This window comes from Phocoena phocoena, chromosome 12, assembly GCF_963924675.1.
Source record: "Phocoena phocoena chromosome 12, mPhoPho1.1, whole genome shotgun sequence".
Lineage (NCBI taxonomy): Eukaryota > Metazoa > Chordata > Mammalia > Artiodactyla > Phocoenidae > Phocoena > Phocoena phocoena.
Window position 1 is genome coordinate 21127777 of NC_089230.1, and position 18436 is coordinate 21146212.

The 18436-nt window shown below is 35.1% G+C and overlaps 1 protein-coding gene across 1 annotated transcript in view; it reads right to left on the bottom strand.

Annotated features, from left to right (window-relative positions):
- Positions 1 to 18436, bottom strand: part of PEX3 (peroxisomal biogenesis factor 3) — a 34382-nt gene that overhangs the window by 8788 nt on the left and 7158 nt on the right. Inside the window, exons 2-9 of the mRNA XM_065888824.1 lie at positions 17065 to 17196; positions 12366 to 12447; positions 6162 to 6205; positions 4780 to 4904; positions 4426 to 4492; positions 4264 to 4318; positions 3565 to 3733; positions 1910 to 1980 (exon numbers count right to left, since the gene is read on the bottom strand). Of these exons, the coding sequence (XP_065744896.1) occupies positions 1910 to 1980; positions 3565 to 3733; positions 4264 to 4318; positions 4426 to 4492; positions 4780 to 4904; positions 6162 to 6205; positions 12366 to 12447; positions 17065 to 17196 (745 nt within the window). The remainder of the gene's footprint in view (positions 1 to 1909; positions 1981 to 3564; positions 3734 to 4263; positions 4319 to 4425; positions 4493 to 4779; positions 4905 to 6161; positions 6206 to 12365; positions 12448 to 17064; positions 17197 to 18436) is intronic.

Genomic DNA, 18436 nt, shown 5'->3' on the forward strand with positions numbered 1-18436 from the left:
ATTTGGCACAACACAATGAGAATATTCATGCATTTTGCTAGATTTTCTTACATTAGGCAGCACTTTATAAGTGTATTTTTATAAATATCAATAAATAGTATTACTTCTCTTGAGGAAACACTTGAAGAGGAATCCTCTTATAGTCACAGGTTATTGGTTTGCCTTATATACTCTATCATATCATCCCAGTGAAACAGAATATTTTATTAACATGTACAACAGATGAGGAACTGGATACTTGAGGGATGAAGAAATCTGTCCAAAGGTTATGTAATTAGTAAATATGGGAGCCAGAATTTGAACCCAGGCCTTTTTGATCTTAAAGTTCAAGCTCTTTTTGTTACATCATGTCAGTACCTCACAAAAACTCTTTGATATAAAGAATAATATATGTATGCTATGAGAGTTAGAAACTGCCTAGTTGAACAGATTAGTTCTATCTTCGACATGTAGAAATCTCAATTCAACTCATGAGAGTGGAGGGCTAGGGCTATAAGTTTGGGAATTACTAACATACAGACAGTAAATTAATAGGAGTACATAAAATTGCTTAGGGCAGCCTGAGGATGAAATAAGAACAAATACCTGGGAAACACTAATATTTAAAGGAAAGGCAGGCATAGAGGAACCTAAGAAGAAATGATCTGAGAACTGAGAGAAAAATTAGATTTTTCATTGAAGCCATAAGAGAAAGGAATTTCAAGAAAGCCTTGATCACCAGTGTCAATTACTAGAGAAAGGCCAAGTAAGATGAGCATTACATGTTGACTGGATTTGGCAAAAGTTCACTGATGACCTTTTCTTAGAGCTTCATGGAGTGGTTTGAATAAGAAAAAGGTGGAGATCGCTACTGTAGAAAGTCAAGGGACTAGAACTTGATGAATTCAGATAGTAGTCAGTAGCTGAGTTAACCTAAAAATTTGCTGATTTTCTTCAAGATTATGAAAAAATATTATAAACAAAGGATATAATTTGACCATTAAACAGAAATAGAAAAAATGATCTTAAATTATCTTTAATTGAAAAGAAACTTTGATATTTTAATCACTTAAGATAAAGTGGATGGAACTGGTATTACCACTAAGATTTCACAATGATAGAACTACCTCAACGAGTGTTAAGTGGCTCAATCAAGGTTGACCAGATAATAAATAGGACAGCCAACCTTGTATCTAGGTCCTCTCATCTTCTAATGCATAATCTGATGCTTTTTCCATTTCTAACACTCTGGCTTTCTTCTGGGTAATTTAAAATAGTAATACTCAGTTTAGGGAGGATGTGAAATTTTTATCACTCAAAGATTTAGGAACATTATAGACTATCCTGAAAGGGTTAGGGGAAGTAGTTCTCAAAATTAAGTACAGGTGTGTGTGCATACACATAAGCATGTGTGTACATGTGTCTACACCTGAGGCCTAGCTGGAGCTGGCTAGCTTTGGCTGCCAAGAGCATCTTTTCCCAACTCTCCAAGTCAGCACTGAGTGACGTCAAGTTGGTAGTCAGCACTGCTGTGGCTACAGTTTGTTTCTGGTCTTTTTTCTTTACAGGGCTGGTTGTTAACCATTTACCACTACACACTGAGCATATGAGAATCACCCTTGAAAGCTTTCCTCAAAATATAAATGCTAACTATCTTCCAGTTCCTTAACTAGTATATCAGAGTCTCTAGGCTAGGAAAGTAGGTGGGGGCAAGGCATGGGTATCCTAAAAAGAAATCTTTGCTTCCCTCCCCACCCTAATAAGAGGACCATTAGTTTAGGTAGGAAATCCTACTTAAGGCAGGGGAATAGATTTTAAATTTAATTTTAACAAAATATTATGTTGAACGTTGTTCAAAAAAAACTATAAAATGGTCATAAGTACATTAAAAAAAGAAACACATGCTTTCTGTTACATGCAGTATACATACCTTTCCAACATGTCTCTAGTTTCATTGAGTAGTTTAATAGTGGTAACATCTCTAGGAGAAAGCCCACAGGCCTGTGAAATTAAAAGGCCACATTTCAGGGTTTCAAATATTAGCACAGGGTTATGATGAAACAAATCGTATTAATAAACTCAGGAGTTCAGGAAGCCTAAAAGTCTATGTTCTATCAACAATCAAAAAATGTTAAACTCAAAACACTATAAAGGTTCATGTGCACAGGTAAGCAGTATTTAGAACATGAGTCACAGTAAGATCTTTGTTTATCTGACCCCTCTTGGACACATTTCTAGAATATACTTACAAAGAAAAAAATAGCCTTTGAGGTTGCAGAGGCCAGGGATTTTTTTCTTTGATTGTTAAGACTTTTTATCAGGATATGTATGTGTCTTTTCTCATCAATCTAGTTTAGTCTAAGGCTCTGTGTGTCCTTTCAATCTGAAGTTGCAGGTTTAAATTTAACTCAGGTAAGATTTGGTCTATCACCCCTCTCTTCATCCGTTCTTTTGAATCATTTTCTTTTTTAATTCCACTGTTGAATTTTAAAATTTGGAAATTGCTTTATCATTTCAGAAAGCTTTTTAAATACTATTATTGCATCTCCTTGAGATTCTAATTTGTAAGTAAGTTTTCTCCGGTTTCTTTCATTAATTCTGTCAGGTCTGTTCTGCTTGTTCAATTTAGCCTCCATCCTGCAGTTCACAGGGTTTCCTCAGATGGTTTGCAATTTTTTTTTGGCCTATTCATGAATGCAGGGTCTCTCAGTACCCACAAACATCTATCTCTGGGGTTTCTGGGCAAGGGGGAAACCGGCAGGCAATGAAAAACATGGCAGTCTTTGTTCTAACAGGACCTTTACACTGAGGTATGGCATAGGGGCCTCTCTGGTCTAAGACTTCTCCAATTGTTAAGTGAGAGATATTCTTCTCTCAATGGCAAAGAATGGATGCAATCCACTTAGGTATAAAATTTTTAAAAAATGAGGTCTATAACCTGTAATCTTTGGCATTTTTATTATTCTTAACCAATGAATAACTTAAATCACAACTGGCTGGGACACACCAGTGTATAGCAACACCATAGTTGATATATGTTAGATTAGGCCTTCTTTGTTTCTCAACTGGATGACTCCTTCAGTCCATTCAGATACTGCCATCATTGATTCATCTTAAAAAGCAAACGTGATTGTGGTACTGGCTTGATTAGAATTTGAAATGGAAGTTCAGACTCTTTATCTTGGCACACAAAGTTCTTTAGGATCTTGCCCCAACTACCAGCTTTATCTTCTGTTACCTGACCTCATACAGAAATGCTCTAGCCAAAGGAACTGAATTTGTCTCCTGTGTTCCCCAGGTGTAATGAATACGTCTTATTCATTTTATATGCCAATCATACTAGTGTCTGTCACATAACTAATATTCAATAAAATTCTGCTGAATATCTAAAGTTTTTTCTAACTGGAAGTCAGTTCCATTTACAGTTTGTTTTCTAAATTAATGAGGTTTTATTTATTACTGAAATACATGTCTTTCAATCACTTACCTTTCAAGAGACTCAGAAATCTAAATTTTAAGAGATAGTGAAAAAAACCTTTAAAAAAAAGAGTAATTCGTTTGGTTAAATGGTTATGAATTAAGCACCTGAACTGCTAATGGAGTTTCTTCATCTGGCATCATATAATGGCACAATAAAGATCTGGATCCATCGTTATTAATCCAAGAAGAAGATTTATGTTGCTCAACGAGATCTCTGATTTCTTTTAGTTTTTGCTCCAAGTCCAAAAGGGACAAAGAATGTTTAAGAGAAACACTAGAAACAGAGAAAAGGGAATTGGGATAAATTGAAACTATACAACACATCCTATACACACTCTTACCCTAACAGGTTACTACCTGAGATCCTGTTTCAACCAGTCAAACCGTGAAACTGCTGACTGTGAAATCACTAGAGTAGATTAAGAAATCAGCTACCCGTTAAGGACCAAGAAAAATCTTGTTGCAGATTTCACAAGAAAATTCCCACTGTATGAACGGGAGTTAAAAGCCTCAGACACAGATTTTTAAAAGCAGGTTTTTTATCTCATGACCCAAATATCTCTGGTTTGTTTGGAAATCAATCAATAAACAATGAAATATTAAATCTTTTCCCTTAGTATGAAAAGGTTGATACTGATGAAGAAAATGGATTCCACAATGTAACACCGCAGGGCTGTGTCCATATTAGGTTAAGAGTTTCGCAGACCACCATTTGTCAAATCACTAGCTTCATTAGAACAATTTGAATTTTTCTTTTATTCATCAGAATCAGTAAGTCAGAAAAGCCAAAGCAAAATGCCTTACCTTCCTAAAATCTTCTGCACAGCTTGTTTAATGACAGTGATCAATTCTGTCAGGCCTATTAAAGCAAAAACAAACATAAAAGCGTTGTTGACTTTTTCAATTCCTCAATACTACAAATTAATGAATCAGAATTAGTTTACAGGTCACGAATAAGAATCTTACCATCTCCAAGGAGGTGTTGAATACTTGATAAATATTGCTGTTGGACATCTGGGGGGGCAAGAACTGTCTGTATAAAACAGAAATAAGGTACCCAATATTATTAGTAAATAATAATATTTTCATTATAACTTGAGCTGAGATTCTTTAGGACCTGGAACGACAGGAAAAATACTATTCTTTAACATAACAAAAAGCCTAGCTTCAAAATATGAAGAATAATAATGCTAAAAGTTTATAATCACATGAAATATAAAGATATTTATTCTATATGAATTATCATGATAAATAATATTTGGTTAAAATTTGAACCTCTTGAAAGAAAGGGCAATATCTATTGAAGTCTGTTAAACTTACGGTGCCATTTTTGCCAACTGCTGCATTATCCAGGTAAATATATCCACCAATTATGTTTAACTGGACTCGCAAAAGAACCACCAGCATGCAAGTACTGTACACAGCTACGATACTTCTTGTGAAACCTTTACAGAGAAAAGAAAACCACTTGGTACTAATTATTAAAATATAAACAAATGTGTAAAATCACAAACCATTCCTACAGTTATTTTTTCATAAGATGACTTTAAAAATACATTTGTAATTGTTTCAAGTACAAAAATATATCAATTCAAAACATTTCATAGTTAATCTGCTTAAAAAATGTTTATTGTAAATTAGAAATGATCCCTTAATTGAAACAATAACCAAAAAAAACAATAACGGATATATTCAGTGAAGGGTTATATATTATTAGCTTAGAAAGGAAAAAAAGAAAGGACTGGGAAGCACTAAGTGTTGCAGCCTCAGAACTCAGAGCTGTCCAGGGAGTCAGTCCTGAGTAAGAGAAGAGGGCTGAGCATGGAAGAGCTCCTGCCGTCAATGGCAGGTAAAAGGGGATAAAGGATAAGCCCATTAAAGGGCTGGAGGAAGGTACACAAAGACAGGGAAACACCCAGAGACCCGGCTAGGACAGCGTGTTCAAAACAGAGGAGAGAGAAAGGTGCTGACTCTTGTGGAGAGGTCTAGTAGGATGAAAATGTCCAGTGAATTTAGCAACACAGAAGTTACTACTGATGCTTGAGACATCTGCTGGGGTGGAGATACACGATTGGAAACGAGGCTCTAGTATGTCAAAGAGTGAGTAGGAGTGAAGAAGGAAAGACAGGGAATGTAGAAATCTTTTGTATTATACAATGGATGTGAGAAAGTACAATAGCTGAAAGGAAATACAGGGTAGTACAAAAGTTTAGTTCATTTTCAAATAGGTAAAGTTTAAGCATGATTCAGTTGATAAGGATTAGTTGAATGGATAGGAAAACACAGGAATAACTGACAGTATGAAGTTCTGAGACATCGAGATACATCTATTCTAGGGCAGCTTTTTGCTACAAATTTTTATCACTAATCAAAGTTTGCATACAATATCAAAGTAAAGTTACTATCTGGGTTGGAGTAAAAACTTCCTTCAAAGTATATATTGTAGATATCAGTACCTAATATGCATATACGTAGTCTAGGACAGGTTTACATATTATCATAACAATAGTAATACCACCACCACCGCTAAAATTTATTGAGTAGTTTCTATGACCATTGATCTACTTGCTTTATGAGAATTATTTAATCTGACAAAAACTCTATGAGGTAGGTAAAGAAGAGTTACCCACATAATAGAGTACAAAAATTTCCCATTAAAAATATTTTAAGGCTGTTCTGTTGCACAGAATACGCAGGCTTACTTATTATCTTCAGATCCTCCCATATGTCTAGCTTGTTTGAAGGCCTAAAGAAAAATATCAGAAAATAGTAATATAGGTAATCTAACAGAAAACTTTGAACTTTACAGCTCTATACTTAATTATATTTTATCACAGGATAACTGCAGAAAACAAAGCCCATAAAATATAGTAAAAACAACTGTAATTTCAGTAACTGATAATAACCATTTTCATAGTATCCTGGTGTATATCCTTCCAGTCTTTCTCCTCCTTCTGAGCATATGCATATGTGTATTATAAAATCAGACAGGAAAAGCAGGAATATTTATTTCTTTCCCTTATTTACTGTTTTATAAATAATGCAGTAGGTTCTATAACTCTTCAAAGGTAAGTAATGAAGTATTTTTTGTTTAAAAGTATCATTACAAACACATGCGTTTTAATGTGTGTTTGATGTGTTTCTACCCACTGTAGTTATTATCCTTACTGATGTTCAAACTGCCCATCTTTGACTATTGTGGGACTATTCAGGTTAGTTCCTAAGTCCTTTTGACATGACCCCTTTAGTCTTTGACAACTTCCTTGCTCTCTGACATAAAAAGCTGTTCTGGGTTCATCTTGTTCAATTCTTGCTGCAAACCTGGAATCATCCATTTCTCTGAGAGTCCTGGTTCCTGGTAGTGGAAAATGGTAGTCTGAGACTTAATCCGTTGATTAAGGATGTTCATTGCTACTGGGTAGGTCATTATTTCTAAGCCTTTTCAGTAGACTAAGCTAGTAAATATCAATATATGTATGTATTTATTTATATGAACATATATTCAAAGAGATAAAATACATCATGAATTCATACTGATACTTCTAATTCAAAATTAGGACCACTGGGTTTTTTAACAATCTCATTGTTCTTACATCTGTATTTCTTTTTGCTCACACTAGAAATCAGTGAAACTAACATAATTACTAATTTGCTTCATCCCTCACTCTATGGACAACAGTCTCAGAATAGCAATAGCAACAGTGAAAACAGTTTAAGTTTTTTTTTTCCAATTCTGTATGCTCTAAGAGTATATATCCCACTAAAAACACACAAATTTCTATTCTTTAAATTAATTAATTAATTAATTAATTTATGTGTTTGGTCTTTTCTGTGTGAGGGCTTTCTCTAGTTGCGGCAAGTGGGGGCCACTCCTCATCGCGGTGCGCGGGCCTCTCACTATCAAGGCATCTCTCGTTGCGGAGCACAGGCTCCAGACGCACAGGCTCAGTAATTGTGGCTCACGGGGCTAGCTGCTCCGCGGCATGTGGGATCTTCCCAGACCAGGGCTCGAACCCGTGTCCCCTGCATTGGCAGGCAGATTCTCAACCACTGCACCACCAGGGAAGCCCTCAAATTTTTGTTTTAAAGTCACTTGGCATAGTTTCTCTTTTTGTGATTACAACATCAACTAGATACGCATTTGGGTTAATTTCATTTATTTTACTATCACTTTTTAAACATTGCTTTTTAAACACTAAACATAGTTTTATAAATATGTAAAATATTTATATGGTTCCAAACTCAAATTTATACAACACAGCATATTCAAAGAAGTCCATTCCTAGCCACCTTTATTCTTTTTCTTCTTCATAGGTAACTATTAAAAAAATATACTTTAACTTCCCATTGTTTTCCTTTGTATAGGCAAATATGTATATATATTCATATCTGCCCCCTTAGATAAATGGTGGCATTCTATACACATTTTCCTTTATCTTTTAAAAAAATATAACAATATATCCCGGGGATCATTCCATAATAGTATAGAGATAGTAGCCATCATTTTTTTGTTTTTTTTTTTAAAAACCACGGCATAGTACTCCACTCACTGTGTGTGTATACTACGTGGATGAAGTTCAGGGCTTTTCAAATCACCTTTGTGGTAGGACCAGGTTTTTTTCTTATTTCTAATCTGTCACAGATGAACAGTTTGGTAAAATAAAATAAAAATGAATTACTAGAAAAGTCAAATTAAAAAACCACAAAGATACAAAAAATACAATCCCATATTCTTTATAATTATAATCAGACAATGAGTTACCATTACAATTGTGGGATACTACTAGCTTCTTATCTTTCTTTGGCACTGGAGAGACTGTAGAGCTTCAGGTGTCCCTTTCCTAGATGGCACAAGTTTGGTAGATATATGGAGAAAATCCTACCAGGCCCTGCTGCAACCTTACGCTACTGTTCAGGCCTTGTGGCAGAACACCATATTTTAGTCCCATATTAAATTGGGAATCAACCACAATTCAAGGGTTAGGTATTTTAATGCAAGTAAATCACTTCTTTTGAATGTTATCTAAGATAAATTTCAAAGTGATTGTTATAGAAATTCTAAATGAAACAAGATAAGAAAACAGTGGTTCCAAAATTTTAACACAGGAAGTGCTCAATAGCAGCAGGCTGTGGAAGGGCAAACTAGGGTATCTGTCTGGAAACTGTACTTATTTGGCATGATTTTGGTGGGACAGGACTGAATTATAGCCACACAGGACATTTCTTCATGTTGACATTCACCACTATCAGACTTAAAAGTAGATTTAATTGAGTTATGAGACCTAATGTACAGCACGGTGAATACAGTTGATAATAATGCTTTCGTATACTTGAAATTTCCTGAGAATAGATGTTAAGTGTTCTCACCACACACCAAAAAAATGGTAACTACATGAGGTGATGGATATGTTAATTAGCTTGACTGTGGTAATCATTTTTAATATATACATTTACAAAAAATGAAAAAAAAATTCACCTTATCTGTTTTAAAGATTCTGATTCCAAACCTATGTAGAACAAAGTACTTTCTAGGCCAAGATTCCTTTCAAATGATTTGTCTGATGGAAACCAACTCCAAGTTAAATACAATCAGACTCTTTAATACTACTAAAATATGTTTAAGAATTAAACTAATCCTTTCAAGGTGTTCTACCTGTCTTGTGATGAAGGATGTTTAAGATCCTTTGCCATTGAAACTACACTGCCATTATCAATCATCAATAAGAATGCCAAATATTAAAGGCAGTGGTGGCTGTTTATTTGCTGCTATAAAACTGATAAAATAAGACTATCAAACCTTTCATTTATTTCTGATTAGTTGTTATCACAATTAGTTTAAGGAGAAAATTAACTTGCTTGACAGGCTTTTATGAGGCCGGAGTTGACTGAAAACCAATACAAAAGCAGTCGTAAGATTGGAGGCCTTACTTTAATCACACTTTGTAAGGGCTCAAGCGTCTCTTTATGCAAATACTTTTCAAATGGACATTCTCCCCTCCCCCAGCCCCCAAACTGCAAATAGTAATTTCAAATCAAAGAAAGGAAAGAAAAAATAACACGGAGATGTTTAAAGAGGAAACAGGCAATGAGGAGAACTGTTGTGCATCTTATCCTTCCAAGAATTTAAGAAAGTCTCCTGTGTTATAAAGAAAAGAGGCCTCATGCCTTTTCTTTAAAGCATTACCCATCATTAATCCCTTTGCTCTCTAGCCTCCCACATTTTCTCCCCACATTTTGCTTTCACTTTTTACCACAGACTAACCATAGTATGTCTTGAATTATGACAATTTATTTCATCTAATTCCTCCTTTGGATGACAAAGTCTTAGAGAGAAAGAGACCTTATCTTAATTATCTTGAATCCCCCAAAACACAGGGAATGTAGGGCCTTACAGGAAACAGGGTTACCAAGAAAGAATCCCACTTATGTTTAATGTGTGTCTGTGTTGCTTTTATAAAAGTGTATTCACTTATTTCATTTGTCTTGCCTTCTCAGTAAGACTAAAACTTAAGGCAATTAAAATTTATTTTTCTATATGTTTCTTCTTTATATAATCACATGAACTAATTTATAAACCAAACCTTACATCCATAAGTAGTAGTAAAAGTGTGTCAGCCACTAAGAATCATGAAGCTAAGGAAAAAATTCTTATCACTAGCATTATACTTTAATCAGATTAAAAAACCTGATCAGTTGGTTGAATGAGGGAATATCTAGGTTATGCCTTTTTTTTTTTTTTTTTTTGGTTATGCCTTTTTTTAAGTCATTTTCTTTAGGGACTGTCATCATGTTGTTGAAGTGCAGAGTTGTAACTTTGTGTGGATTATGGACAGTCAATAATATGTATTTAAAAGCTGCACTATTGCAAAACGGGTGTATTATCCAGGTGCTCATACACTTTTCTTTTATTGTTACTTGATTTTTATTTATTTTTTTAAAATTTATTTTTATTGTTGGCTGCGTTGGGTCTTAGTTGCAGCATGTGGAATCCTTTGTTGTGGCGCGTGTGTGGGCTTTCTCTCTACTTGTGGTGCGTAGTCTCAGTAGTTGTGGCGTGCAGGCTCAGTAGTTGCGACATGCAGGCTTAGTTGCCCCATGGCGTGTGGGATCTTAGCTCCCTGACCAGGCATTGAACCTGCATCCCCTGTGTTGGAAGACGGATTCTTAACCACTGGACCACCAGGGAAGTCCCTGTTACTTGATTTTTAAACTTTGCTTTAGCCACTTAAAAACTGTTATGACACAATTTGCTTCAAATCCATTCCAAGTTGTATATTTGTTTTCTAATAAAAAAATTACAATTTATACCCCCATCCAAAAAAAAGTACACAAACCAATTGTATATAAATTCAGTGTTATTTTGGGAGGTATTATCTGACTACAGAAAATGTCTCCAAAGAAATTGTCCAGCTTGCTGCGTAACCTGCCTGAGCACTAAATTCCTATTTGCAAAATGGAGTTAATAATATCTGCCTCAGAAGCAGCCTAAGTGTCCAGCAACAGATGAATGGATAAAGATGATGTGGTACATATATATAATGGAATATTACTCAGCCATAAAAAGAAATGAAATTGAGTTATTTGTAGTGAGGTGGATGGACCCAGAGTCTGTCATACAGAGTGAAGTAAGTCAGAAAGAGAAAAACGAATACTATATGCTAACATATATATACGGAATTTAAAGAAAAAAATGGTTCTGAAGAACATAGGGGCAGGACAGGAATAAAGATGCAGATGCAGAGAATGGACTTGAGGACACGGCGAGGGGGAAGGGTAAGCTGGGATGAAGTGAGAGAGTGGCATGGACATATATACACTACCAAATGTAAAATAGATAGCTAGTGGGAAGCAGCCGCATAGCACAGGGAGATCGGCCTGGTGCTTTGTGACCACCTAGAGGGGTGGGATAGGGAGGGTGGGAGGGAGACGCAAGAGGGAGGAGATATGGGGATATATGTATATGTATAGCTGATTCACTTTGTTATAAAGCAGAAACTAACACACCATTGGAAAGCAATTATACTCCAATAAAGATGTTAAAAAAAAAATCTGCCTCACAAGGATACTGTGGAATTTAAATGGGAGTAATGTATCTAGCACTGGGCCTGGCACAAAGAGACACCCCAGAAAGAGCACTTTCTTTCCCCTGACTACTGGAGGATGATTACAAGGAAAATGAATATCTTTCGATAAGGCCAAAATGATTAAAATATATTTAGTGAAACCATTCCCCTCCACCCCCCTTCTTGTTCATTAAAAGAAGCCATTTCCTTCTGGAAGTCTTCTCAAACTAACACAGCATCACACTAAATTACAATACTCCAATACACACTACTCCCCACATACAAGGTCCTATGTATGAAAGTGCTCTGTACACAGTACACTGTCATGGTAAGATAAATTATCATTATCATATGTTCATGTTATATTTGTACTTCATTTTGCTAATGATATAAAATGTAAGTTCATATGCTTTCGTTATTTAAAATGTATGTTCACATGCTTTAGCTAGTACGATGTAAACTCTTTAAGAATATTAAAGAGTTAATATTTAATATTTAACATTACTGTCGTTTCACAACATCTGGTTCAGGAACACATTCCCTAAGTACTCAATAATTAAATTTCTGAAAAAGTGTCAAAGTGACAGAAGATCTCTTCATATGAAAACCAGAATACATACAAATATTGTCACCCTAAATACTTTGCACATCAAGGTAGAACATAAATGGACAAAATATTAATTAAATGATATTGTAAGTAAATATTTTTTTCTAAATGAGCTTATTATAAGCTCTAAATAGAAAGAAAAATAAGAAAACAAAGACTTCTGAAAAGTATTTCAGTTACATTCTATAAATTTTCAGTGCAATGTATAAATGAGAATGGCTGTAACTTGCATTTACCTGTTTTTTAGCAGAGCTGTAAGGCTCTCAGAATTGAGTTGCTGCATTAAGGCCTCTCTCAGTGTTGGAAGCATGGACAGCACTATAATACAAACAGAAAATTAAAAAGGTCACAAGTGATAGGACTGCCTTCACTGAGAAATGCACATTGTTTTAGCCTATATGACAGGACTAGCAACTAGGAAGGGTTGGTAAGGAAGGTCAGGGCTTTCAAATTATTATTAAGAATAAAAACCAGTTACCTACTAATAAATCATTTATCTGCTCACGTGAAGCAAAATTATGCATATACATGTTATGATCATAGTGATGCAAACAAGTACATGTAGAAGAAAGAATGGGAAGAATTATTCCCAAATGTTAACAGTGTTGGTCTTTGGGCTACAGACTATGGATAATTCTTTTTTTTTTCCAGATCTTTTACAATAAATGTTTATTTCTGATTCAATAAAATGATCTTTTGTCTTTAGCTATACTTCTTGCTTCACATTTTATTTCTAATTTTAGAAAACATTTATTTCTTAAATACTACAAAGCAACAGGCATTTGTTACAACCTTAGACAAAAGTGCATCAGGCTAGGAATTAAGAGCTGCTGAGCTGTAGTTTTGGTTTTGACAATGGCTATTGTTCGAATACCAACATGAAGATACAATAAGATATAATACTCTATGGAAAAAAAAGACTGCATGTAATTTATGGGAGTTACTTTATTTATGGCTCTATGCATGGTATAAGAAATGTTGGTGAAATGTACATACATAAATTTAAAATGTATTTCTAACACTAAAGAAGTAGTGATAAAATGAAAAAATATCAAGAGATTACAAATGCCATATTCTAAAAGGGAAAACATTAGTGTATGATTTTTACTTCTTGACAAGGCAAGATATTAATGACAAATCCATGTTATTTTTTTTCTATAGAAAATTCAGCTTTTAACCTACTCTAAACATTTATTTCAGTGCTGCATTGTGTAGCTTCAGCATATTTCCTCAAGATATATGATTAAATCACCTAAGTTGTTTAGACCACTAACTAAAGTAGCAGCTCAGTCAATGTAAAATGTGGTTTCTCTCTTAGTGTCCGTGGTATATATATCTAGCCTAAACATGGTATTTTATCTTACCAAGAAAAAGCAACACTAGAGTCCTAAATTCAGAAAAAGTTGTAGGGAACTTTAAAGATGATGTGGTATGACAACATGATTTAAGAGGAATCTCTTCAATAATTCTCCTGAGAGATAAGAGCTTCTGACTTTCCACTTCAGCATACTCAACCAAAGACAAGGCTATTCTTCTCTTCTAGCCATCTGTACTAACACTGAACAAATGTGTTTCTGTATTGAGTTGAATACAGCTTTCACGTCTTGCTTTAGCCACCTGGTCTCCATGATAAACATCCCCAGTCCAACCACAAATCACAGGACAACCCTTCACCAGCCTTGAATCTGTGTGACCCTGAGCAAATTATTTAACTTCTCTGTGCCTCAGTTTCCTCATCTGTAAACTGGGGATGACAGTGGATCTACCTTACAGGACTGTTGTAAGGATTAAGGATAAAAGGCATTAGAACAGTGCTTCTTTACACATGGAAATGCTCAGTAAGTGTTAGCTCTCTTTATTATTATCCTTACTGGGCTTCTTCTGACACATGTCAGTTTGTATCTTCTTAACATGTGAGAGGCAGAAATGGACCTCTGCTCTGACTACCACAGAGCATGTTATAACTACCTTTGAGCTGAACCACAGACTTTATTACTTCAGTCTAAGATTAAATTAGTATTTCCAGAAGTCACATCATACTCTGGTTCATAACAAGCTTATGTTCAACTAGAATTCCCAATCTTTCCTCATACCTCCTGTTTTTAAGCAAGCTTGGATAATTCTGTATCAGTACAATTGACTTTTAATGCAGAACAATTCTTTTATCCCAGTCTAGCACTTAAACGGGACTAGACTATTTTGCATCCCCAAACTTCATTTGTGGTGTCAGTTATGCATCCAAGCATTGTCTCAACAGTGAGAGTGTAAATTTAATAAGCACTTCTCCCAAATCTTTAGTAAAATCATGAAGATGGTAGAGACAACGGGCAGGGCACAGAAGCATTCCATTAGATACCATCTTTCAAGTTGGGGTCAACTTCTTGGGTTAAAAAACTGACTATATTTACCTAAAAGTACTAACTTTTTCTAGTATGTCCATTACATCTTATTCAAAAGAATAGAAATTTAATTATATGATTTGTAACCCCATTATCAATACATATCAGAAAGCTAATTTGGAAATTTTTTCAGTGAGCCTATATTTTGGCTCTTAGTGGGCACCATATTTTAGTTTTAACTGCCTGTATCAGCTCTTCATTCATCTGAGGGGTGTGATGGTCATGGAGATGTGCCACTCACATCTTCTGCTGGGAGGAGCATAATTAACTGACAGCTCCAGCTGCCACCCCTCTGGATCTACACTGCTCTCAGCCAATGACAGTGCTTGGTGGGGATACTAAAGCAGGCCCGATCCTGAGGGACTCCTCTACCAGGGAACTTAGGCTTGAGGACTCCCGACTGGCCTGCCAAAACTTTCTTAAAACCATGCTGTAGTCAGAGACTCTTCTTACCTAACCTTCCTTCCTCTGCCTATTCTATTCACAACTATCAGACCTGTATGGTGGTCTAAAGGCTTTCCTTGCTTACTTCTGCTCCCGCCTCTTTATTCTGCATGGGTGTTCCCCCCAATCAGTCTCCTGCACATCTAATCCCATCTTAGCTGTGCTTCCCAGAGCACCTAAACTGACACAAGGGTCCATGTCAAACTAAGATGTATTTTGAGATCCCAGAAGTCAGCATTTTTCATTTTTTGAAAATTTGAGTAATAACTGGAAATGAACTGTTCTTAAACTAGTGGTTAACACTGGGGAGAGGGAAGGGGCAGGGGCAGTACAGGGGTAGGAAAAAAAAAAGGATTATTTTGGGATTATATGAAATCATGTATGTGAAACTTTTGAAAACTGTAAAGCACTAAAGAATTTAAAGAATCTTTCATTCAATTAAAAAAAAAGAAAAGAAAAAAAAGAAATGGACTGCTCTTATTCTTTAAAAATTCATTAAAATGTCCTTGGTAGTACGACTACATTGAATGCTAAATATTGATTTAAAGAATTGTGTAAGTTTTAAAAAGTTATATGACTGAGTATTTATTATGTACCAAGCACTTTATATGAATTACCGCATTCTCATAAAACATTTATGAAGTGGGTTTTATGATGATCATTTTATAGAGGAAAGAACTAGATTTAGATTTGCCCAAAGACACACAGATATTACAAGGCAAAACTAGGAACAGAACCAGATCTGCCTCACCCTTGAGCCTGTGCTCTTACTGTACCTTATCTGAGTTGCCATTTTACACAGCATTTATGATTAATTTTTGCTTTATAGATTGAAGTATTATTATTTCAAACATTAAAAGTCATGGGACTTCCCTGGCAGTCCAGTGGTTAAGACTCTGCGCTCCCAATGCAGGGGGCACGTGTTCAATCCCAGGTAGGGGAACTAAGATCCCGCATGCCGCACGGCACAGACAAAAAAAAAAAAAAAAAAAAAAAAAAAATCATACTCCAGCTGAAATGCAATGTGTCTCTTAACCTTCTTAATCCCAGCCTCTTTATCAAATGAGACTGAACTAAAAACAAAGTTCTTCCAACCCTGAAAAAATATTCTACTTTTAAAATTGAACAAAGAGAACCTACCTTTATAAATTTTTTTCTAAATTAATTGTTCTTGAAAGAAATGGTAGAAAAGCATTAAGCTTCAAACAATAACAAAGAAAAACAAGTTTGACATGGATTTGAGAACTAATTCTTCAAGGAGTTATTCCAATTATAACATAACACCTTGTTTTCTTCAAATATGGGCAGCTGATTTTGTTATAGCATCCTCCCAGTAGGTTTCTAGCTCTGGAGATTAAATTATTACCACTGATTAACACTGAGTGTATACTATTGTGTTAGACTTACAGGTCTCTAGGTGCCTTGTAAATGTAAGAAATTCTTTACTATGACATATATGGCCCAATGGCATCAGGCCCACTCCTGCAGCCCTGTCTCCTATCACTCTTCTTCCATTGCTCATGCTACTCTAGCTACACAGCCTTTTTCGCTATTTCTCAAATATGCCAAGCTTGTTCCCACCACAGGCATTTTGTATGGCTCCCTCCATTGTACCATTTAATTTCTCCTCAAATGTCACTTCCTTAAAGAGGTCTGACTCCTGGTTGCCCCACCTTAAAGAGCACCCCACCCCTCACACAGCTCATTCTCTTGTAAGCAGTCATCACTGCCTCAAGTCATTTATCTGTTGTTTATCATCTTCTTCTCTCACTAGTGAATAAACTCCGAAGGTCAGGTTTTTGTTTTTTCACAAAATTGACCAAATTGTTCACCTTCTGTTTCCCCAGTGCTGAGTACTGTTGAGTATTTGCTGAATGAGTAAATAAAATGAATGAACAAGCATCTATGTTGCATATTAATTTACATTGATTTTCCAAATCCACATTAAACGATGTATTTCAGTTAAATCATGTAAATACTTGCTAGATTTATCATTTTTGCCTTTTCCTCTAACTTTGGTCCTGGAGGTATGCAAATTAATATAAATCATCAAACAACTTTATACATGTATAAATAGTTCTCTTTGTCTTACCTGTCATATTGCAAGTCCTCTGGTTACTTTCAAAATGATATTGTCGTCGTGCTTGGGCAATGTATTCTGCAGCCTCCCTTTCTTGTATTTCTCTGATTTTCTTCTGTCCATATTTCCCCAGGATATATATTCCTAAAATTATTTTTTAAAACAAGTTAGTATATTAATGCAGTTAATTAGAGTATTAAAAATTCTAAACAGTATTTTTAACCCACTTTATCCAAATATGAGGCTTATATTAGTGAAAAGCTAAAAAGTACAACTTTTAAGAACCTAAATTAAAGAACTGTATAAGAATTGCAACCTGAAGAGAAGGAAAAGGAGACTGGCATTTAAAAAGCCAATGATAGATGGGTACATAAAGACTAGGTCTAAAGAAACAGAAAGGAATTAAATCTACAAAGTCAGGCAATGCCTTTAATAGTGAACTGGAGATATTCTAAATGTCCAGCAAAAGGGAACTGTTTAAATACATTATGGTCTAGCCACACAATGGACTCTTACGTAGCTATTAAAAACTACATTGCTAAATAGTTAATGCCTTAAGGAAACATCCATGTTATAGTGTTAGAGGATAAAATAAGATCCTAGAAGTTTTGCTTTTTAATGTAAATAAACATATAGGACAACAGATGGGTTTTAATTTCTTACATATATTAAACAATGATCATTGCTAAATAGTGGGATAGCAGGTGATTTTTTTCCTTCTTCTTGTTTCTCTATGGTTTACACATTTTCTTCAATCAAAATATAATACTTTTTAAAAATATAAGAAAAAATTTAAAAGGAAGAATAAAAGGAAGGTAGGTTGTCAAGCAGACATCTAAAACTAGAAACTTAAGTAAAAAAGGGAAGGTGAAAAGGGAACAAAAATTCCTAAATTTTGACACTATGATATAAAAATATAGGTGGGGTCTTACGGCCTGTAATTTATTTACCACATCTCAGTATAGACAGTATAATATAAAATGTGCACATTTTGGTCATACCTTATAGGCATTCAGTTGTCCTGACTGGGAATGTTAACGCTCCAGTGTGGTTAGTTAGCATTTGATCAAAAGCCATAGTTCAAGGTTTAAGCATTTCAACTAACCTAGGAAAATGAATATCAGAAATGGCTTTTCACAGATTAAATGACTGGTGTTTAAGATACTGGGTTAGCTGAAACATTTTAGTAATATTCATTTGAACAAGAATATACGATAAAGTCCTTAACCCTTAGGAATGGCTTAGTCTCGGATCCTCAGCTGCTAGTTTGAAGGATTCTTAGTCAAGAGGGTTAACCAAATGGCCAGCAGAATCCTACATCTAGAATACTGTCGCATTTGCTTTGGGTAAATCGTTTATGCGTGGTTCTGCTGTAGCACAAAGA